This window comes from Schistocerca serialis, chromosome 10 (genome assembly GCF_023864345.2).
Source record: "Schistocerca serialis cubense isolate TAMUIC-IGC-003099 chromosome 10, iqSchSeri2.2, whole genome shotgun sequence".
In the NCBI taxonomy this organism is placed as follows: Eukaryota; Metazoa; Arthropoda; class Insecta; order Orthoptera; family Acrididae; genus Schistocerca; species Schistocerca serialis.
The window spans coordinates 204318233-204343487 of NC_064647.1; the positions used below are offsets into that span (position 1 = coordinate 204318233).

Consider the following 25255-nt stretch of genomic DNA (forward strand, 5'->3'; position numbering starts at 1 on the left):
CCCCTCGACGATCACCAGTGGTGTACGGCCAGTGTAGGAGATCGCTCCCCACACCATGATGCCGGGTGTTGGCCCTGTGTGCCTCGGTCGTATGCAGTCCTGATTGTGGCGCTCACCTGCACGGCGCCAAACACGCATACGACCATCATTGGCACCAAGGCAGAAGCGACTCTCATCGCTGAAGACGACACGTCTCCATTCGTCCCTCCATTCACGCCTGTCGCGACACCACTGGAGGCGGGCTGCACGATGTTGGGGCGTGAGCGGAAGACGGCCTAACGGTGTGCGGGACCGTAGCCCAGCTTCATGGAGACGGTTGCGAATGGTCCTCGCCGATACCCCAGGAGCAACAGTGTCCCTAATTTGCTGGGAAGTGGCGGTGCGGTCACCTACGGCACTGCGTAGGATCCTACGGTCTTGGCGTGCATCCGTGCGTCGCTGCGGTCCGGTCCCAGGTCGACGGGCACGTGCACCTTCCGCCGACCACTGGCGACAACATCGATGTACTGTGGAGACCTCACGCCCAACGTGTTGAGCAATTCGGCGGTACGTCCACCCGGCCTCCCGCATGCCCACTATACGCCCTCGCTCAAAGTCCTTCAACTGCACATACGGTTCACGTCCACGCTGTCGCGGCATGCTACCAGTGTTAAAGACTGCGATGGAGCTCCGTATGCCACGGCAAACTGGCTGACACTGACGGCGGCGGTGCACAAATGCTGCGCAGCTAGCGCCATTCGACGGCCAACACCGCGGTTCCTGGTGTGTCCGCTGTGCCGTGCGTGTGATCATTGCTTGTACAGCCCTCTCGCAGTGTCCGGAGCAAGTATGGTGGGTCTGACACACCGGTGGCAAAGTGTTCTTTTTTCCATTTCCAGGAGTGTATTTTCAGAATCAAGAGGACAATGCAGCCAGTCGGTGCCAGGAGTCTTCATTCTAGATATGCCGGTACGGTAAACACATAAACTGCGACGACACTCAGACGTCTCGTAGGTCGTTTCGCCCTACATACAGTAGGCGAAACTCGACCGACGTCAGTCGTTCCGCCAGGCGCTAAAGCCTATTGTACGAACCCCTCAGAATTCGAGAAAGTGCAGCCCCCAACCGGAAATGCAGTGTGCCGCGTCCTCCGATGCTCGCCTCGGACATGCCACACAGGGAAGTAACCCAACATGCATAGGAATCAAGTGAAAAGTATTTTTGAGCTCTCAGTACAAATACTCTCATTACAATAACCTTATTTGGTCCGTTACCACCGTTCAGTGACATAGGACGTTCATAAAATTGATGAAATGAGAGGTGACATGCAATAGAGGGCATGGAACCTCTCAAAGTGGGAGACACTCGAGCGTCCGCCCTATACTCCTCATCTCCCTCCCCCCCCTTCCCCTCACCGAATTCGAGTATGACTCCTTCAGTCCCTTAGAAATGGCCTTGAAGGGCCTACGATTCCGGTCTGATGAGCATGTGCAGCAGACAGTTACGGACTTCTTCACGCATGAGGACACGGTACTTTACCAAACGGGAGTCTTCAACCTGATGCATCCGTGGGACGATTGTCTTGAAGCTCACGGTGATTTTGCCTGCCTATTATACAGATTATGGGCTGTACGGCTTCGAACGGAAAGTGAATGTTTCCTTTTCACACCTGCAAAGTTGATCACAACATTTTGCATAATCTTACCCAGGCAGACTTAATACACTGCTGGCCATTAAAATTGCTACACCACGAAGATGACGTGCTACAGATGCGAAATTTAACCGACAGGAAGAAGATGCTGTGATATGCAAATGATTAGCTTTTCAGAGCTTTCACACAAGGCGGCGACGCCTACAACGTGCTGACATGAGGAAAGTTTCCAACCGATTTCTCATACACAAACAGCAGTTGACCGCCGTTGCCTGGTGAAACGTTGTTGTGATGCTTCGTGTAAGGAGGACTTTGTTAAAGGTCGGATTGTAGCCCATCGCGATTACGATTTATCGTATCGCGACATTACTGTTCACGTTGGTCGAGATAGCAGAATATGGAATCGGTGGGTTCGGGAGGGTAATACGGAACGCCGTGCTGGATCCCAACGGCCTCGTATCACTAGCAGTCGAGATGACAGGCATCTTATCCGCATGGCTGTAACGGGTCGTGCAGCCACGTCTCGATCCCGGAATCAACAGATGAGGACAAGACAACAACCATCTGCACGAACAGTTCGACGACGTTTGCAGCAGCGTGGACTATCAGCTCGGAGACCATGGCTGCGGTTTCCCTTGACGCTGCATCACAGACAGGAGCGCCTGCGATGGTGTACTCAACGACGAACATCGGTGCACGAGTGGCAAAACGTCATTTTTTCGGATGAATCCAGGTTTTGTTTACAGCATTATGATGGTCGCATCCGTGTTTGGCGATATCGCGGTGGACGCACATTGGAAGCGTGTATTTGTCATCGCCATACTGGCGTATCACCCAGCGTGATGGTATAGGGTGCCACAGGTTACACGTCTCGGTCACTTCTTGTTCACATTGACGGCACTTTGAACAGTGGACGTTACATTTAAAATGTGTTACGACCCGTGGCTCTACCCTTCATCTGATCCCTACGAAACCCTACTTTTCAGCAGGATAATGCACAACCGCATGTTACAGGTCCTGTACGGGCCTTTCTGGATACAGAAAATGTTCGACTGCTGCCCTGGCCAGCACATTCTCCAGATCTCTCACCCATTGAAAACATCTGGTCAATGGTGGCAGAGCAACTGGCTCGTCAGAATACGCCAGTCACTACTCTTGACGTACTGTGGTATCGTGTTGAAGCTGCATGGGCAGCTGTACCTGTACTCGCCATCCAAGCTCTGTTTGACTCAATGCCCAGGCGTATCAAGGCCGTTATTACGGCCAGAGGTGGTTGTTCTGGGTACTGATTTCTCAGGATCGATGCACCCAAATTGCGTGAAAATATAATCACATGTCAGTTCCAGTATAATATATTTGTCCAATGAATACTCGTTTATCATCTGAATTTCTTTTTGGTGTAGCAATTTTAATGGCCAGTAGTGTAGTTTTATCAATATTTAGGCGCAGCTTCAAGGCTCAATATAATCCACATTCATTAACTTTAAACGTTAAATCTTAACAAGCTCATTATTGCAGAAATGGTGTCCAGCGAGGATGTATCTAATTACTCTCTACAACTGTAACGATTGTGTGTCTTTCGGAGCTTCTTTGTAGCGCTGAGCCTGCCTCCCTGTTGCAGAGGTCTTCCGGACTGCGATGTCAACGTTCGGCCGGCTGGACATAGTCGTCAACACCGCGGGCATCCTGCGAGAGAGCGTGTGGCGGCGGGAGGTCGACATCAACCTCGTAAGTCTCCAGAACCGTTTGGCAGTCCTTCAAATGGTTCAGATGGCTCTCAGCCCTATGGGACTTAAAATCTGTGGTCATCAGTCCCCTAGAACTTAGAACTACTTAAACCTAACTAACCTAAGGACATCACGCACATCCATGCCCGAGGGGCATACTAAATTCCAGCATTACCGATGGAGGGCGCCACGAACTTCTAAGTCATTTTCAACCAGCGGATACTTTTGATCACATAGTGCCCTGGACACGCAGCAACTGTGATTTATGGTTGTACCCAACAGCACTCCACACCATAAGAGCTTGAGTTGGTGGTGTACGTCTTGTGCGAATGCAGTCACTGTGATGGCGCTCCCGCTATCTGGAACAAACGAAAATGCTGCCATCATTTTGGAACAAACAGAACCGAGATTCTTACGAAAACACTATCTGATGCCATTTCTGTCCCCAGTGACGTTATTCCACACGCCGTTGCCGTCTAGCGGCTTTCTGCACATCCGTCAAAGGTAGGCGGAGAAGTGGATGACGCCCACGCAAGCCGCGCCATAATAAACAGCGATGGATGTCACCGCGGGTAGTGTACAATGTGTTCCACTGTTGTGCCAGAGCTGAAGAGAACGCAGATATGTCCTGTACTGCCATTCGGATGAAGTGTCGATCTTCTAGTTGGGATGGGGGGTGGGGGTGAGTGGTGGGCGGGATCTAGGTCGTGCGACCTCACACGTGTCGTGTTCTAAGGCCTTCAATGAACCATTCCACGCACACTCGCTGCACTGCCTAAACATTTTGTCCCACACGAACAGCAGTTTCCCGGATGGATGCATCACATTCTCCCACGCCAATACGCACCCTCTTTCAAACTCAGTGGTTTGAAGGCGCGCTTGGCGCAAATATCTGCGATGCATCCTGCGCGTCTGCTCGAGTCACACTGATGCATTATTTTCAGTTTATAGCGACAACGAGAGCTGCAGCCAGATTTTAGCGTTAGGTGGTGTTGCGCCGCCATATCGATGTTGACCTTGAACACGCGGGCCGACATGATTCAAATGTTAATCATTTCTGTAGAACATGCTAATGTACACGTCCTACGAATATGAACGTCCTATCACTAGTCGTTAAAGGCGTTCCGTTTTCCTGAATGTGAGTGTAGTATGTATAGCCTATTTCAGAAACGGTTTTCTTGCTATTGCTATCTCTCTTACTCTGGCTTTAGTCAGTTACCTTGCTGTCTGCACAGTACAATTGTTCTACAACATTAAGTGTCTTGGGGACAAATATATGAGGCAAACAGTGGTGTCAGACTATAATACGAGGAAGACCTGCTGGCCGGGCGGGGTGGCCGTGAGGTTCTAGGCGCTTCAGTCTGGAACCGCGTGACCGCTACGGTCGCAGGTTCGAATCCTGCCTCGGGCATGGATGTGCGTGATGTCCTTAGGTTAGTTAGGTTTAAGTAGTTCTTAGTTCTAGGGGACTGATGACCACAGATGTTAAGTCCCATAGTGCTAAGAGCCATTTGAACCATTTGAACTCGATATTAATCCCATGCTCACTGCAAGCATAATGGATGATGTCGTTGGGGCAACATGGGATCACATATGGATCGTCTACTGTGGAACCCCACGTTCAACAATGTTGGCTGAAAGGTGTATCCAGAAACTGCACCAGCACTATACTCTATCCTCATATGTGCCATAGTTCGCCACTTATCCCGTTTTACAGAGCAGGCGAAGTTCTGACCGTGTTGTATAATGAGGGGTGCACTAGTAACACCATGTCACCTACTCATGGTTTCACCATACTTCGACCACTTTTCATAGATGTCCACGACAGCAGCACCCAAAAGCTGACCAGCTTCGCCGTTTCAGAGATGCTCATTCCCAGGTGCTGGCCCTGACATTCTGCCCTTTCTGAAAGTTGCTTATGTCAATGGCTTTGTCCATCTGCTGTTATATCACTCCTCGAATGTCCACCACCGTAGCTGAGTGGACAGTGTGCCAGCTCGTCATCCCATGGGGCCTAGGTTCGATTTCCGGCTGGGCTGGAGATTTTCTCTGCTCAGGGACTGGGTATTTGTGTCGTCTTCATCATCATCATTTCATCCTAATCGACGCGCAAGTCACTGAAGTGGCTTCAGCTGAAAAGACTTGAACCAGGCGATCAGGTCGACACGCTGGGAGGTTCTCACCACACGACATTTCATTTCACCCCTAAAATGATTGCCTATTCGTCTCTGTTCCACATAGATAACAAGTGTGGCAGTGAAACAAGCGATTTGGCAACCCTGGAAATAGCCCGTTACGATGCCACTGACCCTGATATCGATGTTCAGTCGAGAAGGCGTTGTGGACCGGTGAACAACACATTGTTGTTATAAAAGCGTTTTGCAAAACCAACAACAGCTACATGGCCACATAGCATGCGTTTCGTGCTCACTACAGTCTTGCATGTTCTACCCCAGACATGTGGCACATTGTATCAGAGTGGGGGTACAGAGCTTTAAGGAAATGGGCGATACAATGCGAAATTGGGTTGAAGTGCAAAACTCTCGCACACAGCAGATAATGTTGCAAGAGTGGAAGAAGCCCTCATCTGATGTCCCAGGCTTCTGCACAGAACCATGCTCTGCAACTTGATATATTTGATTGCAGTGTACAGCATTTACACAAGGAACTGCAGTACCACCCATGCAAAATACAGATAGTGCAAGAACCTTGCCATAGTGGTAACACCAGTTCTCATCAGATCAGCGAATTTAAGCGCTGTTGGGCTGGGCTAGCAATTGGATGGGTGACCATCTGGTCTGCTGAGCGCTGTTTGCAAGAGGACTGCACTCAGCTCAGTGAGTCGGACTGAGGAGCTACTTGACTGAGAAGTAGCGGCTCCAGTCTCGTCAACTGACATACGGCCGGGAGAGTGGTCCGCTGACCACATGCCCCTCCATGTCTGCATCCAGTGATGCGTGTCAGCTGAGGATAACACGGCGGCCGGTCAGTACCGTTGGGCCTTCATGGCCTGTTGGGGCGGATTTTAATTTCAGTGCAAAAACTGAATGTGCATGATCTGCCAAAGAAACTACACTTTTGGAAGGAATGATTGGAACTCATGAATGCCAACCTAGGTCTGTGTAACAGAATAATCATGAACAATAGCACCAATTTTTATGTGTCAGGTTTCGCTAACAAGCAAAACTTTAGATATTTATCACATTAAAATCCTGAAATGCTTCGTGAAACGCCACTTCGCAATCAGAAAATGGTAATGTGGTGTAGCGTATCATTGCTTGGTATCACAGGGCCTTATTCTTTTGAAGACAATCACGGCAAAGTTGTTACTGTGAATGCAGGACGTTATGTTCGCATGTTGAACCTTTTCCTAGTGCGGCAGCTTGGTGATCGTCCTGTAACTGCAAACACTTTCTTCCAACAAGATGTGGTCACATGCTACACCTCCCAGCATTCCATTAACGCGCTACAGATAATCTTTCCCGGTCGTCTCATCCCCGAGATGGGGACATTTCCTGACCTTCAAGGTCCGCTGACCTTTGAGCTTGTGATTTCTCGATTTGTGGTCATTTGAAAGCTCAGATCCTCCAGTGTGATCCACCATATACAGCCAGCAACTTAAGGATCAAATTCGTCAAGAATTTAATGGAATTCCAGTGGCATTCCTGCAGGATACGGTATCCAATTTTCACAACAGATCTTCTGGTAAACCTTCCAGGATGTAAGGTCGTGGTCCATGAAACTCTTCAGCTCCTAACGTTTCGTCCAGAGCTGCGCTGGACATCTTCAGAGGGGTGTTTCTCCTCCGGTGAGTCTTGCCGACTGAGTTAGGAGCTGAAGAGTTTCATGGACCACGACCTTACATCCCGGAAGGTTTACCAGAAGATATGTCATCCAGTCGTGAAAGCCTTCATTCCACAACAGAGTTGAGAGGTGTGCGAAGGTAAATGGTGGCCACCTAAATGATGTCATGTTCGAGTGATGGGCATTAAAAATCGCAAGCATTGGAAATTCATGTTTTATTTCTGCTATATGGCTGTAAATAAATTTGCATCGCTGGTGGAGGTTTAAAATCACCTGTTTCACTTTTGCACCTGTTACTTTCCTGCCCTTGTTTTGTGCCCACATTGCCACCGGGTGTCAGTCAGTCTCAAGGTGGATTGTAGTCAAAATGTTTCATCAGTGTATTTCATCATCAAAGGATTGTTATCGGCGGTACTGTCCTTTGCAGAAGGGCACCATCGGCAGCGTGCTGCTGGCCTTCCAGTACATGGGCAGAGACAGGGGCGGTAGGGGCGGTCTGGTGGTGAACGTCTCCTCGACCGCCGGCCTGGAGCCGAGTTTCCTGGCGCCAGTCTACTGCTCCACCAAGGCCGCCGTCGCCGCCCTCACCCGCGCCTGTGGAGTAAGTAACCACCAGTCGCAAAATCGTACTTCTAGAGCAGAGCTTTCCAAACTTATATTCATGGCAGACACTCTCTCAATACATATAGTTTCACGAGACAATCTTCCACTTATACACTGGTGAAAAAAATAAAAATAGTTTACCTTTTAGAGGTTTCCAGTTCACTCAAGATATGTTGTTGCAACAGTGCATGTGGAGTACATGAAATGATTACATCTACAGACCAATAGCACGAGCAGTACTGAGGTACCAGATATCGACACATGCTGAAATACTCATATTAGCACATGGTGTATCCTCCACGGGCGGCAGTGCAGGCACTGACTCTGGCATCCAATCGATAGTACAGATAGCGAATACTGCTCTGTGATACGTCACTGAACGGTTGCTTGACCTGTTCACATAGTTCAGTAACATCCATTCTGTCGCGAATAGTCGAAGATAGAATTAAAATCATGTAGGCTGTAGGCTGGAAAATTATTGCTACAGATCAAGCGAGGCGGACGTGACCAGACTATCTCATGTGTAATGTGTAATGTGTACTCGACTAACAAGAGCGGAGTATGCAGTATCACGAGGCTCAAACACAGTTAGTGGCAACCCGTGGACACAGCAAACAGTGGAGAATGGCTAGTTCATCACGTAGGCATCAAATGCTGCCGCGTGACCAGCCTACTCAGGGCTCAAAGTTCGGGGTGCTAGAACCTTCTAGAACCTTCTAGAACAAGTGATGCCGGGTGCACTAACCCCTATAAAAGCGGATAGCCGCTAGATCGAAGACAGTGATGGAGTGAGGTACTTAGGAAGCCGGTCCACGTCAGTCTGCGTCGGGATGCTGCAAGAGTTGCAGGAGAGTATTGAGCACAGCAACAAGTAGGCACTTAGGCTGAATCGACGCAGCTGACACTTAGTCTGGTGCGCTCGCCTCTGCTGTATTAGGACTTAGGTTTGGGAAGTTAGGGATGGCAACTGCATAGCCAGATAGACAATCATTGGAGACTGTATATAGAATCTTATTTAAATCACAAGTGCCAGGGGTACTTCCAGTATAATCGTTCTATACATCGAGTGTTCATATATGAAAGCTTCCCTAAGATCCTATCCGAGTTCCGTACTCTAGCTCACCTTGCAGCCTTCTCTACAACGGAGCAGTGAGGAGTCGGCGGCCCACACCACCGAGACCTCATGCCAAGTAAGTTCTCTGACGCGCCCCAACGCAGTCCTTCCACTCCCTCTCAGGACACGTCAGTGGGACACGACAATTCATTGATGAGTAGCGCGAGTCACTTCTGATCCCATCATACCCCACACGTGCTCGACTGGAGACATGTCCAGAGATCATGCTGGAAATCGAAGTTGCTGCACATCCTGTGGAGCCCATTGAGTTTCACGGGGAGTGTGAAGGCGATGATGATGATGATGATGATGTTTGAATTGTGGGGCTCTGGACGGTGCAGTCCTCAGCGCTTGAACGAAGTCCCAATTTTTACGCAGTCCAATTGTTTCACAATCCAATATAACCACTGTCACGAATGATGATGGTGAAATGACAGCACAAACACCCAGTCCCCTGGCAGAGAAAATCCCCAACCTGACCGGGAATCGAACCTGGGACCCGTGATCCAGAGGCAGCAATGGTAGCCACTAGGCCACGAGCTACAGACATGTGTGTGGGCGAGCATCACCATATTGGAAAAACACGTCATCGTCCTGTTGCAAGAACGCCAAAAGAACGGGTCTAACAATATTCTGCACCTACCAAGCGCTGGTTAGCGTTCCCACCAGAAACAACAATGGCATGGGGTGGGGCCGGTGTGTCTTGTGTGAATGCACTCTACGATACAGCATTGACCAGGTCTATATCATACGCACAAACGACCATCACTTGCATGCAGTTGCTTTCATCGCTGAAGACCACGGCGCTCTATTCGATCTTCCGTGCGATCCTCTGGCGACACTAGTTGAGCTGTGCACATCAGTACAGTGGAGTGACTGGAAGACGGGCTGGAGCTGCGTGTGCCCGTAGTACCACTGCTAGTAACTGGATCACAACCGCTCATGATGACACGGCTGGGCTCGCAAGCCCTCCTACCCGTGCTGTGGTAGCTGTACGATCTGCCACTGTTTCGTGTTCAATACTGTGCTGTGTGGACGCCCAGAAGCTCATCTACATTTGTGACCACCGATACCAGCATCATTGCACAATTGACGCAGCACGTCCAAATTGTGTGGCAATTCTCTGCAAGGACGATCCCACCACTCAGAAGGCCACAGTTTGACCCCTTTCAAAATCGCTCCGTTGGCTGTAGAAAGCATCTCCATGACATGGTTGACTCATTGCTTCACAAGTTTGCGCCACACTGAGCCTTCTGCCTGTAAGAATTCCCTGTTAAAAGATAGACACGTATGCTGTGGTAGTTAATACCGCTACACTATTTGTTGGTGGATGGCGTTGACACTATTATCAGTACATCTACTATCCCTGAGGTGGTATATGCTATGCCATCATCGAATCAAAATCTACATCGTCTTCCAAGTTGCACTAATTTTTTTTCCCACCAGTGTATTAATAAATGAGGTTCTATTGTGAGAAATGATATTTAAAAGAAAAATTAATTTTTGAAGTTTGATTCTAAGTACAGTATAATTATACAGGATCCAGTCACATTAATGCTGTCATATGTCTGACCTTTCTATCTACACAGTGAGTGTACTAATGTGTGCAAACTTAGCTTACCACTTAGCGCGCAATTCGACAAAACCTCTGAACTGTCTTCTCAAGCCCAGCATGTCAAACAGACATTCTGGCCCTATAAAGCAGCTAATATCAGATGCAGATCATAACGAAAGTCATTAGAAATGCTGCTGTCAAGTACCCAAAATGCATGAAATAATAAAAGTGAAAGTTTGGGGTCTACTCTAGGAAGACAAAACAGTTATTCCCTTTTTTATTCTACATATAATTTATCAACTGTTGCTTTCAACCGTCAAGTGATAAACAACAATCATGTTCAATTACTTTTGATAACCAGTAACAAAATATTTAATTCTTGGACATATTGAAATGATGATTATTAAAATTGTTATCTCCACACATGAAAATTTTTTATCACAGGACAGAATGAATACTAAAAATCCTCATCAGCTCATTTGAATCTACATTGTCGTAGCTGGTCAATGCACTGAGTTGGTGGAGAATAAATTTACTTTTTGAAACAATGAAAAAACTCTCATGTACTCAGTGTGAGGGTAGGTTCGATATTCAATGGTCAAAGTGTACGCAAGTTGGAATGAGCAAAATCTAGACTCAATATTTACTGAGGCCTAATGCACGATGGTACTTTACCAAGCAGCATCTGCAATGGCGTTATCTCCATGCTGGATCTGAAACGCTAATTCCCTACTCTGACGTGACTGAATTCACTCAGTCGCAACTTTCCTGCGTTCTGTAGAATTTTAATCTTTCTCCAGTCGAAATAATGGCTATTGCACACTAGCTGTGCATTGGAGTGATGTGCTCAATTTCTTTGCCCGCAAAAATTCCCACAGGAATATTTCACTACCGTTTTGCTATCTGTCGCCATGATATATGAAGTGTATCATGCTCACTTTGCAGAAAGCAAACGCTCAACGCCTTCGCTTATTTTCACACACTTATGCGGTCCACCGTGAGACGAGAGAGAGAGAGAGAGAGAGAGAGAGAGAGAGAGAGAGAGAGAGCGCCTTAATTTTAGGTTTCAAAATGCTTTTATATAATGAGATCTCCCAAACGAGTCGCGTCTGCGCCGCCAAGTATGGCTTCAGCCAATCAGTATCTCGCTAGGGTGAATACACATTTTTATTTTTTCTTTCTGGTCATGGTCTTATTTATGCTAAAAGGAATAATGTATTGTTCTGGCCTTATCCCTTTCTGTGCTGAAGCTCGCCATTCTCTTGCTAATGTGAGTTTTACGATGTCATTATCCACCTGATTGGTTCGTCTCCATAATGCATTTCACTTTAACCTGTTTGTTTCATGCTGCTGTCCATATATTGGTAGAGATTGTTGTGTTAGTTTTCGGGTACGTGAGATTAACTGCAATTGCCTTTTGTTGATATAATGTAATTATTATTTTCTGAGGATCTCATACTGCATGGTACTGTCATTATGGATATAGTTCATGTTAGGTCTGTTAAATCCGGACACCTTACGATATGGCTACCATCCATGTTCGCCGCTAATGCGCAGTAACCACTCATAGATGGCAGGTGGCAGTACTAGCAGTGGAGGGCATATAAAGTGTGTCGGGGGTTCGTAAGGGGGGGGGGGGTGACGCAGAAAACAGAGCAGTTATTGATGTAATGTGGAAACAGAGCAGTGTATTGGTCATGATCATTGGCTTTTGAGCCAAGGATGGAGAAATTTCCGAAAAGGCTAAGTCGGTAAACTGTTGCATACTGCTGTGGTTAAAATATACTGTCGTGGAGGTACAGGGTGTTTCAAAAATGACCGGTATATTTGAAACGGCAATAAAAACTAAACGAGCAGCGATAGAAATACACCGTTTGTTGCAATATGCTTGGGACGACAGTACATTTTCAGGCAGACAAACTTTCGAAATTACAGTAGTTACAATTTTCAACCACAGATGGCGCTGCGGTCTGGGAAACTCTATAGTACGATATTTTCCACATGTCCACCATGCGTAGCAATAATATGGCGTAGTCTCTGAATGAAATTACCCGAAACCTTTGACAACGTGTCTGGCGGAATGGCTTCACATGCAGATGAGATGTACTGCTTCAGCTGTTCAATTGTTTCTGGATTCTGGCGGTACACCTGGTCTTTCAAGTGTCCCCACAGAAAGAAGTCACAGGGGTTCATGTCTGGCGAATAGGGAGGCCAATCCACGCCGCCTCCTGTATGTTTCGGATAGCCCAAAGCAATCACACGATCATCGAAATATTCATTCAGGAAATTAAAGACGTCGGCCGTGTGATGTGGCCGGGCACCATCTTGCATAAACCACGAGGTGTTCGCAGTATCGTCTAAGGCAGTTTGTACCGCCACAAATTCACGAAGAATGTCCAGATAGCGTGATGCAGTAATCGTTTCGGATCTGAAAAATGGGCCAATGATTCCTTTGGAAGAAATGGCGGCCCAGACAAGTACTTTTTGAGGATGCAGGGACGATGGGACTGCAACATGGGGCTTTTCAGTTCCCCATATGCGCCAGTTCTGTTTATTGACGAAGCCGTCCAAGTAAAAATAAGCTTCGTCAGTAAACCAAATGCTGCCCACATGCATATCGCCGTCATCAATCCTGTGCACTATATCGTTAGCGAATGTCTCTCGTGCAGCAATGGTAGCGGCGCTGAGGGGTTGCCGCGTTTGAATTTTGTATGGATAGAGGTGTAAACTCTGGCGCATGAGACGATACGTGGACGTTGGCGTCATTTGGACCGCAGCTGCAACACGGCGAACGGAAACCCAAGGCCGCTGTTGGGTCACCTGCTGCACTAGCTGCGCGTTGCCCTCTGTGGTTGCCGTACGCGGTCGCCCTACCTTTCCAGCACGTTCATCCGTCACGTTCCCAGTCCGTTGAAATTTTTCAAACAGATCCTTTATTGTATCGCTTTTTGGTCCTTTGGTTACATTAAACCTCCATTGAAAACTTCGTCTTGTTGCAACAACACTGTGTTCTAGGCGGTGGAATTCCAACACCAGAAAAATCCTCTGTTCTAAGGAATAAACCATGTTGTCTACAGCACACTTGCACATTGTGAACAGCACACGCTTACAGCAGAAAGACAATGTACAGAATGGCGCACCCACAGACTGCGTTGTCTTCTATATCTTTCACATCACTTGCAGCGCCATCTGTTGTTGAAAATTGTAACTACTGTAATTTCGAAAGTTTGTCTGCCTGAAAATGTACTGTTGTCCGAAGCATATTGCAACAAACGGTGTATTTCTATCGCTGCTCGTTTAGTTTTTATTGCCGTTTCAAATATACCAGTCATTTTTGAAACATCCTGTATATCTTTCACATCACTTGCAGCGCCATCTGTTGTTGAAAATTGTAACTACTGTAATTTCGAAAGTTTGTCTGCCTGAAAATGTACTGTTGTCCCAAGCATATTGCAACAAACGGTGTATTTCTATCGCTGCTCGTTTAGTTTTTATTGCCGTTTCAAATATACCGGTCATTTTTGAAACACCCTGTATGTACCGCCTATGCAACTAAATGAAGGCAGTAAACAAACTGTCTTCAAAAAATGGCTCTGAGCACTATGGGACTTAACAACTGAGGTCATCAGTCCCCTAGAACTTAGAACTACTTAAACCTAACTAACCTAAGGACATCACACACATCCACACCCGAGGCAGGATTTGAACCTGCGACTGTAGTGGTCGCGCGGTTCCAGACTGTAGCGCCTAGAACCTCTCGGCCACTCCGGCCGGCAAACTGTCTTCATTTAGTTGCATAGACGGTACATACCTCTACGAATTTACAGAAACTAAGGGAAAGACGGAAAACAGAAGAAAGTGACGAAAATATACTGTGCTTGGCAAAAAGGTGCTGTCCAAAACCAGCACTGAGGCAACTGTGATGTACGATAAGCCACAGATGACAGGAGTGAATGGCAGCTGCAGAGATCTGTATGTTGAGCAGCTGATGGCCCGCATGAATCAAGGGACTATGGACAGTGTCTCCTCAAGGATCGTTCATGAAATTTTGCTGCGTTTGGACCTGAGAAGCAGGCACCTGATTCATGAATCCATGGTGACTGCTGTTCACCGACGTCCAAGGCTGTAATTTGCAAGTGACTACTGCAACTGGACGTCCACTGAGTCATATGGTCCATTGGACAGATGGCCATTGGCGTGCACGGCGTGAAACATCTGAAAGCAAATACACTGCAACAATTGTCGGAAGGTTCCAGGCTGGAGGATGGATCTTTCTGGTCTGGGGAATTTCCTTGTGGCGTTCTCAGGCTGATATCGTCATTCTGGAAGGCATAATGGATCAACACAAGCATGCTTCTATTCCTGGGGGTCATATCCACCCCTACATGCAGCCTGTTTTTCCTCAGCACCGAGTGAGGTGGCACAGTGATTAGCACACTGGATTCGCATTCGGGAGGACGACGGTTCAGTCCCGAGTCCGGCCATCCTGATTTAGGTTTTCTGTGATTTCCCTAAATCGCTTCAGGCAAATGCTGAGATGGTTCCTTTGAAAGGGCACGTATGACTTCCTTCCCTAATCCGATGAGACCGATGACTTCGCTGTTTGGTCTCTTCCCCCAAACAATCCAATCCAATCCTCAGCATGATGGCATCTACCAGCCAGACAGTGCAATGTGCCACACAGCTCCCAGTGTATACACATGGTTTGAAGATCATGAAGGTGAGTTTTCCGTACTCCCCTGGCCACCAAACTCTCATGGATTTAAACCCAATATGTCCAACCACCTCGACTGGGTTGTTTGCACCTTGACTCCTCAACTGAGAAACCTAGCACAGCTGACCACAGCACTGGAGTCCCCCTGGGTCCACATCTACGTTCGTGCCTTCCAGAACCTCATTGTCTCTCTTCCTACACGTGCATGCTGCGAAAGGTGATTATTCAGGCTTTTCACATGTGGTCACATTTTTTTGTACTATTATGAATTAAATGACACATTTGGGCTTTGATGAGCATTACACGTCTATAATTTTACCTCGGATGTAGAACAAAGCCGGCCAGGGTGGCCGAGCGGTTCCAGGTGCTACAGTCTGGAACCGCACTGCTGCTACAGTCGCAGGTTCGAATCCTACCTCGGGCATGGGTGTGTATGATGTCCTTAGGTTAGTTAGGTTTAAGTAGTTCTAAGTTCTAGGGGACTGATGACCTCAGAAGATAAGTCCAACAGTGCTCAAAGCCATTTTTTTTATAGAACAAATTCACGCGCATTTCTTTATCTGACGTTCTCAAAACTTCCATGTTTAATTGTTTCTACATTAGTCATTATAAAAAAGCACTTACACACGAATATGTTGCGGAAAACTGTAGCAAAATGATGAGTGCTCGTTTACATAGGTGAGAGTATTCTTGCTGAATAGAAATAGAAAAGTTGCACATATATGGTTCTGGAGCACAAAACAAGCTTTCCTTTCTGGTTTATTTGAAATACTCAATGAAACAGATACTAATTTACAAGTCTTAACGTGCAGTTTATCTTCACGTATGCCACTTACTTGTCCTCAACAAATTCAAAATACTGAAAAGTGCATAATGATTTCTTATCCAGCCATAGTAGTTTAATCTAGTGTTGGGAAATATCCATTCAATCATTGTTCCAATTAAACTAAATGGTCATGAATAAATGGTTGTATTTTGTTCCTAAGTTTGTTTCAAAATTGCTTTAATTCGTTTTTCTCAACTTTATCCCAAATTTGTCTCTTAAGCTTACAGTTTTGTCTATGGCAGTAAAATGAGTTGCACCCTTACCCTGTAGACTAGAATTTATTTTGTTGAATACCTGTTATTTTTTATGTGAAACATAGTGTATGTGTGTATGTCTTGGATCTCCTCCCAAACCCCTAGAGAGATTTCAGCTAAATTTGAAACAGAAACAGCTGGCCCTACTAATACCAGCAATGCAGGGTATAATGTCCTAGCACAAACAGGAGTGGAGACGTGAGCAAAAACGTGTTTTTTCCAGTCCGTAGCATATAAGTTAGCCTTCACAACAGGTGTGTTTTGCGGGAACCATATCGCCCTGCCTAAGCAACCTGATTTGCAGGGCAGAGGCAAGAAATGGTTTTCCAGGCCACAACACGTAGGTTGCCCTGCCATCAGGTGTGTTATGCTGAGGTAGTATTGGTCTGCTTTATCGCTCTTCTTTGCATGGTGATCTATACATTAGGAGGAAATAAATTATTTTCATACCCCTGATGTTTAGTCTGCCCTGCATAACGGGAATGTTGCAGGAGAAGTATCATCCTGCTTTATTGAATAGTATTGCAGGGGCTACATGTGCATGGCTGAAAAAAGTTGTGGTGGTGAGTATGGGCAGAATGAGGAGGAGGAGGAGGAGGGAGTGGACAGAAAGAGGGAAGGAGGGGCGATGCATGAAGCTGGTGGAAGGCATAGAGGGGTGGTGGGAAGTGGAAAAGGAAGAGGGGGAGGTGGAGTTGGAGGAGGATGTGGTGAGAGGCTGGGGGGAGGAAGATATGGTGAGACAAAGGGGTCAGAGGAAATGGACAAAGGTGGAGGGGGAGGAAGAGATAACGGATATAGGTGGAAGGATGAGGACGACTGCCAGAGGCAGGAAGAGTCAGACAAGAAGAGGAGGAGGAGGAGATGTGTTCAATATATATGTCGAACACAAAGCTAGTTACATGTAAATCAGGAAGCAAAGCTCGTTTTTTACTGCATCCAGAAGCTTGGTTTTGTTTTCTTGCTCAGATAACTGCAGCATTGGTTCAAACGGCTCTGAGCACTATGGGACTTAACAGCTATGGTCATCAGTCCTCTAGAACTTAGAACTACTTAAACCTAACTAACCTAAGGACATCACACAACACCCAGTCATCACGAAGCAGAGAAAATCCCTGACCCCGCCGCGAATCGAACCCGGGTGCCCAGGCATGGGAAGCGAGAACGCTACCGCACGACCACGAGCTGTGGACAACTGCAGCATTGCATCCTAAAGTTCATACATACGACTAAGAACTGGGCGATCAAAAAGTCAGTATAAATTTGAAAACTGATTGCTTGGAATGACATGGGGTTTTATTAGAACCAAAAAAATACAAAAGTTCAAAAAATGTCCGACAGATGGCGCTTCATCTGATCAGAATAGCAATAATTAGCATAACAAAGTAAGACAAAGCAAAAATGATGTTCTTTAGAGGAAATGATCAATATGTCCACCATCATTACTCAACAGTAGCTGTAGTCGAGGAATAATGTTGTGAACAGCACTGTAAAGCATGTCCGGAGTTATGGTGAGGCATTGGCGTCGGATTTTTGTTGTTTTTTTGTTTTTTTTTTTGTTTTTTGAGCATCCCTAGAGATGTCGGTCGACCACGATACACTTGCGACTTCAGGTAACCCCAAAGCCAATAACCGCACGGACTGAGGTCTGGGGAACTGGGAGGCCAAGCATGACGAAAGTGGCGGCTGAGCACACGATCATCACCAAACGACGCGCGCAAGAGATCTTTCACGCGTCTAGCAATATGGGGTGGAGCGCCATCCTGCATAAACATCGTTCGTTCCAGCAGGTGTTTATCAGCCAGGCTGGGGATGATGCGATTCTGTAACATATCGGCGAACCTCTCACCCGTCACGGTAGAAGTACAAAACCAGAATCACGCATTTCCTCGAAGAAAAAAGGCCCGATAACGGTAGATGTGGTAAATCCAACCCATACCGTGACTTTCTCGTCGTGCAATGTAGTTTCTACGACAGTTATAGGATTTTCGCTAGCCCAAATTCTGCAGTTGTGGGCGTTGACAGACCCTCGGAGTGGGAAATGATCTTCGTCGGTCCACAACACGTTACTCAACCAATCGTCATCTTCCGCCATCTTTTGAAATGCCCACACCGCAAATGCCCCCCGCTTCACTAAATCGCCAGGTAACAGTTCATGTGGATTTTGTACGGATAGCATCGGAGGGTACGCCTCAGTGCCAACCAAACAGTAGTGTATGGAATGCCGGTGCGACGTGCGACTGCACCAGCGCTGACTTCCCCGTGCATAGACGAACCCTCTACAGTCTCCATTTCTTCCCGAACTGCCTCAGCAGCATTACGCCTTGTGCTCGGTCGGCCATTACGGGGTCTATCATCTAAACAACCCGTGGCTTCGAACTTCGAAATCATTCTCACCACAGCTGCATTTGTCAACGGACCTTTACCCGTTCGAATCCCCTTCCTACGGCGATAGGATCGTAACGCTGAACTAGCACATTCCCCATTCTGACAATACAGCTTCACTAAAAGCGCCTTTTCAGGTAACGTCAACATGCTGCGACTGCTGGCGCATCTGATTCTCTCTCTCATTACAGCTCCTTTTATACACGATTGTCATGCGCAGTCACTGACGTTTTGCTGTCCAGCGCCATCTGTCGGACATTTTGTGAACTTTGATTTTTTTTGGTTCTAATAAAACCCCATGTCATTCCAAGCATGTGTGTCAATTTTTACCTCTCTATCAACATTATTCAGTGGTTTATTAAGTTTTCAAATTTATACTGACTTTTTGAGCACCCGGTATTTTCCCTCTGAATAGACAGACACACGTCACGAATGAAAAATGAAGCAGTATGAAGGACAAGTTTATAATCTCCCAGTGTCGCCACTTGAAGAGCTTATTAAGACATGGATCGATAAAGAGTGCCAATGGACTGCAGCAGGAGGGAGACATGTAGTGACATAATTGGAAGTTATATGCACAAAATAGTGGACTTCAGTATAGCTATCATTCATTTAATACGTTATTTATGGTTACACTAAAGGAAGATACGAATATTTTTTATAATTTTATCACAAGCTTTTCTTTTGTATTGCATTCCGAGTTAACTAGTTTTGTGTGACCCTTGACGCAACTACTCGACACCCCAGTTTACAGTGTCATAGATCAATATTGTTAAGCTGCCCTCATATGCTCACAATAATATTGTGTCAATATATTGTGAGAGTGTGCCCAAGAATGGCACAATAGTACTGCGTAATATTTATCTCTAGGAGGGGTCAGTTAGAACTCAGCCTTCATAGCAAACAAGTAGGCACTCGACAATGTTGTACCTGCAAGTCTTGCAACCGCGTTGCTTGTCGCCGCGCCGGATTAGCAAAGCGGTCTGAGGCGCTGCAGTCATGAACTGTGCGGCTGGTCCCGTTGGAGGTTCGAGTCCTCCCTCGGGCATGGGTGTGTGTGTTTGTCCTTAGGATAATTTAGGTTAAGTAGTGTGTAAGCTTAGGGACTGATGACTTTAGCAGTTAAGTCCCATAAGATTTCACACACATTTGAACCTTTAGTTGCTTGTCTTGCAAAACTCAAGCGGGAGTTATGCAGAATGGGCGAAACAAGTCTGAAAACCTTCCAACGAACATTTCTATGGAGTAGAGGCTCATTCATGGGTGCGTAGACTCATAAACTGTAGTGTGTTTAAAATTAGTTGCGACTTGAGACGTTTGGCTCACGAGATGGGACGTTGCGCCATTGCCAGGTAACACCAATGGCGAGACGGCTTCCCCTGCCACGTCACCAGCTGTTCAAGTGGTAAAGCGCCCATGTTGCCACACGGTGGACAAACGTATAAGATGGTGTCCCGCATTAGATGCATCTTTTTTTGTCTCTTGTTGTGAAGAGGTATTATTTGGCGTTGAAGTGTCTTGCAGTAATCAGATGTTGTGGACAAGTGTTTTGAGCTGGCGTTGTATTAATAATAACAGTGCAGCATGTCTGTACATGAGATCTGCAGTAGGCGAGGTCGTTCAAGAACAGGTTCGCCCACTGCGAAGATATCGCGCGTTGTGTAATATCACTTTTTATTACGGAAATAACGGTGTCAGATACTGCGCTGTGTTTAGGAACCTAAAACGTTACTCTTTGCATAAGAAAAGCGAACACTATCATTTCATTATCTCTGATTTTTATTATCTCTTTTGTCGAATGTAATGTTAATGACCCCGATTTTGTTCTTGTTCCGATAAAGACGAAGGGGACTTATAATTGTGAATATTACGTTTTACAGCTCGATAGTAAAAGTAAAAGTTGTATTCAAGGAAAAAATAGAGTGCTCATCTCTGATGTACTGGGTGATCAAAAAGTCAGTATAAATTCGAAAACTTAATAAACCACGGAATAATGTAGATAGAGAGGTAAAAATTGACACACATGCTTGGAATGACATGAGGTTTTGTTAGAACCAAAAAAAAAAAAGTATTGCTAGACGTGTGAAAGATCTCTTGCGCGCGTCGTTTGGTGATGATTGTGTGCTCATCCGTCACTTCCGTCATGGTTGGCCTCTCAGGTCCCCAGACCTCAGTACGTGCGATTATTGCCTTTGGGGTTACCTGAAGTCACAAGTGTATCGTGATCGACCAACGTCTCTAGGGATGCTGAAAGACAACATCCGACGCCAATGCATCACCATAACTCTGGACATGCTTTACAGTGCTGTTCACAACATTATTAATCGACTACAGCTAATGTTGAGGAGTGATGGTGGACGTATTGAGCATTTCCTGTAAAGAACATCTTTGTCTTACTTCGTTATGCTAATTATTGCTATTCTGATCAGATGAAGCGCCATCTATCGGACATTTTTTTAACTTTTGTATTTTCTTGGTTCTAATAAAACCCCATGTCATTGCAAGCATCTGTGTCAATTTGTACCTCTCTATCTACATTATTCTGTGATTTATTCAGTTTTCAAATTTATACTGACTTTTTGATCATCTGGTATAACTAGATGAGACTCGGACGTAAATATTACTCTTTCTAGTAATTCTATTTACTACAGAAAGTTTCAGCTATACTACGACGACGTGGAGTTTGAGACATGCTGTGGAGATTGGCGACCGACCCTGCAAATAAACACGGCGACTTTCAACAGATTCAACAGCACGCAACAAGAAATCTGCCACAGCTCTTTACCAATATACACTATGTGATCAAACGTATGCGGAAACCTGGCTGAAAATGACTTACAACTTCGTGGCGCGCTCCATCGGTAATGCTAGAATGCAATATGGTGTTGGCCCACCCTTAGCCTTGATGACAGCTTTCACTCTCGCAGGCATACGTTCAATCAGGTGCTGGAAGGTTTCTTGGGGAATGGCAGCCCATTCTCCACGGAGTGCTTCACTGAGGAGAGGTATCGACGTCGGTTTGGTGAGGCCTGGAACGAACTCGGCGTTCCAAAACATTCCAAAGATGTTCTATAGGATTCAGGTCAGGACTCTGTGCACGCCAGTCCATTACAGGGATGTTATTTCCGTGTAACCACTCCGCCACATGCCGTGCATTATGAGCAGGTGATCGATGGTGTCCAAGGATGCAATCGCTACCCCGAATTGCTCTTCAACAGTGGAAGGAAGAAGACGCTTAAAACATCAATGGCCGGGCGGGGTAACCGCGCGGTCAAGGCGTCTTGTCACTGTCCGTGCGGCTCCCCCCATCAGAGGTTCGAATCCTCCCTCGGGCATGACTGTGTTTGCCGTCCTTAGCGTAAGTTAGTTTAGTTAGATTAAGTAGTGTGTAAGCATAGGGACCGATGACCTTAGTAGTTTGGTCCCATACAAAGCCATCATCAGTCATTCTATCTCTTTGTGATTATTTTGAGTTAAATAAGCTACATTACTTAAAACCGTCTCTGTAGTTATACAGGGTGTCGCAGCTATCTTGTCCACCCAAAATATCTCTGGAACAATAACAGCTATTGGAAAACGACTTTCACCGATATCAATGTAGGCCTGGGGCCCATGAATGTACATATTTGGAAACATTCTAAAACGAAAGCATATGTGTTTTTTAACACAAACTTATGTTTTTTTAAATGGACCTATATTTTTTCTTCAGCAATCCATAGCAAGACAAAACACATACACAATGGCATTGATTGCATCGCAATATTTCCATTACATCCCGAGATACTGAGGCGCGAAGTTGACGCTTGAAACACCCGACATGCGCTGCTAGCGCACGTCCTGAGGCTCAGGGGTGAACCCTATGCTGCCCGTAATCGCGATGTGATTGACATGTGTAATCACACTTCCATACTTATCAAGAGGTCCGAAACGAATAATACGGTCTGCTGCCATCAACTCTCATAAGCACATAATGGTTTCCCTCTTGCACGTTTTACATATCTGCGTACACAATATGAACCAGTACCGATCGTTGTACACCCGTCAGGTTGTCTTATTTATCCTGCACACCCAAAATAAGGTTTATCTAATGCGTTATATGACCCATTGTGCCTGTCGCGCAGGGCCTGGCTCTACCTACTCAAGTGTCCAACGTAGTTCCCACTACTGCCACAGTTACCACTTCGCCTTGTTTATGATTTGCGACCCATGCAAACTCCTGTACTCCACCACCCTCCGAGCATCCTATTTGTTGCTTTGGCGTGCAGTACACCGCTTGCCAGTGTAGTCTTGCATCAGAGTAATCTAGTGACGGCACGGAGGTAGTACACATTGTGAATAAACGTTGTGTTGTGGAACTTATACTGTACAGTATAATGTACACACATGAAGATATGGTAGAAATGCTGCTGATCTATGGAGAATGTACGTTGACGGGAAATACGTTGAGATTGCTTGTTTGTTGATAGTACTGTTAGCGAAAATTATGATTATTAAGTTAATATGTCTGTTTTCTACCCTACTCTACATACCTGTACTGTACCCTGTTGTAGGTGGACGAAATGCTGTTCAGGCAGAACGACTGTACAGAAGACGATTCCCTGACAAGCCATCGCCTTCGAGCCGGATGTTTGGTCGTCTCACATCTCGTCTACGTGAAACGGGAAGCTTAAATCCAAGACCTCGACATCGTCCTAGAACACGCGCAGATGAACGTGGTGAAGTTGATGTGCTCGCTACCATAGCTGTGAATCCTCAAATCAGCACACGTCAAATTGAACGTGAAGTTGGTGTGTCGAAATCAAGTGCACAGCGTATTCTTAAACGTCATAAATTTCATCCTTACCATGTTCATTTACACCAGGATCTTCATGGAAATGACTTCCGCAATAGGGTAACATTCTGTCGGTGGGCTCAGCAAAAACTTCTGACTAATCCAAATTTTTTTGCAGATGTTCTCTTTACCGACGAGGCATCATTCTCCAACAAAGGAATTGTCAATATGAGGAATATGCATTATTGGTCCGCAGGCAATCCAAAATGGCTCCGTCAGGTAGAGCATCAACGTCCGTGGAAAGTTAATGTTTGGTGTGGGATTATTGGAGATACCATTATCGGACCTTTCTTTATAAATGGCATCCAAAATGGCAGACAATACTCCAGATTTATACGACACAATCTTCCTGTTCTCTTGGACACCGTACCTCTTAACCGGAGAATGGTCATGTGGTATCAGCATGACGGTTGCCCTGCACATAACACCTTACGAGTACGACGACGTCTGAACCGTAAGTTCCCTGGTACGTGGATTGGACGAGGTGGCCCAGTTAGGTGGCCTGCCCGATCTCCGGACCTTACACCGCTGGATTATTTTCTTTGGGGAGCAGTGAAGGATGCTGTTTACCAACATGAACCAACAACACCAGAGGACATGAAGCAACGCATTATTGATGCTTGTACAGCCATCAAAGAGGAAACAGTAGCACGAAGTAGGGCATCCTTCATCCGCGGAGTGACCCTATGTATGCAAGCCAATGGGCATCACTTTGAGCATGAGATGTGAACGCTATGTTTAGTATGTAGTGCTGGTATCACAGTGGAAGTTTCTAAAAAGGCCCATTTTACCCAGTGATGTTAAGAAACATTTGTTTGCAACAATTTGTCATTTAACGCATTAGATAAACATAACATTGATAATTATGTGATAATAAAACTAATTGGTTAAACATGTTTAAATTCATCTTCTATGTCCTACCTGAAGTTCCCAAATCTAAACAATTTTACCTAAACAACGGTAAAACTTTTAGTCCACTTACTCGTTTCACTAAAACCATCAACATGAATTTTACTATTACGAGTGAATGATTAACTGTCACTTGCGCTAGATCTACGGTAAAGTAAAGTTTTAACGTTGAACGGCATTACCTTTTTAGTAACGGATTAACGATAAGCGAAGTTAACTTTGTGACTATCGTTGCGGTACACGGATATGTTACAGAACCGCATCACGCCTAGCCTATGGGATAAATACCTGCTGGAATGTACGACGTTAATGCAGGATGTCAGCAGACCGTATTATTCGTTTCGGACCTCTTGATAAGTATGGAGGTGTGATTACACATGTCAATCACATCGCGATTACGGGCAGCATGGGGTTCACGCCTGAGCCTCAGGGCGTGCGCTAGCAGCGCATGTCGGGTGTTTCAAGCGTCAACTTCGCGTCTCAATATCTCGGGATGTAATGGAAATATTGCGATGCAATCAACGCCATTGTGTATGTGCTTTGTCATGCTATGGATTTCTGAAGAAAAAATATAAGATGTCCATTTAAAAAGACATAAGTTTGTGTTAAAAAACACATATGCTTTCGTTTTGGAATGTTTCCAAATATGTACATTCATGGGCCCCAGGCCTACAATGATACCGGTGAAAGTCGTTTTCCAATAGCTGTTATTGTTCCAGAGATATTTTGGGTGGACAAGATAGCTGGGACACCCTGTATATGGCCTAATACGAAATTCCGATGGAGAACAGTCTCCTACAGCCTATTGACATGCTTTCATATACCGTGAATATGCGTAGAAAATGTGCCCGGAAATAAGAAAAAGAAACATGGATCCTGTAGAGATGGCAATTGCCACAGTAC

The 25255-nt window shown here is 45.9% G+C and overlaps 1 protein-coding gene across 1 annotated transcript in view; it reads left to right on the forward strand.

Annotated features, from left to right (window-relative positions):
* The window catches only part of LOC126424693 (15-hydroxyprostaglandin dehydrogenase [NAD(+)]-like), an 80299-nt gene that overhangs the window by 13049 nt on the left and 41995 nt on the right, over window positions 1–25255 (forward strand). Inside the window, exons 3-4 of the mRNA XM_050087419.1 lie at window positions 3252–3358; window positions 7589–7762. Coding sequence (XP_049943376.1) covers window positions 3252–3358; window positions 7589–7762 — 281 coding nt within the window. The remainder of the gene's footprint in view (window positions 1–3251; window positions 3359–7588; window positions 7763–25255) is intronic.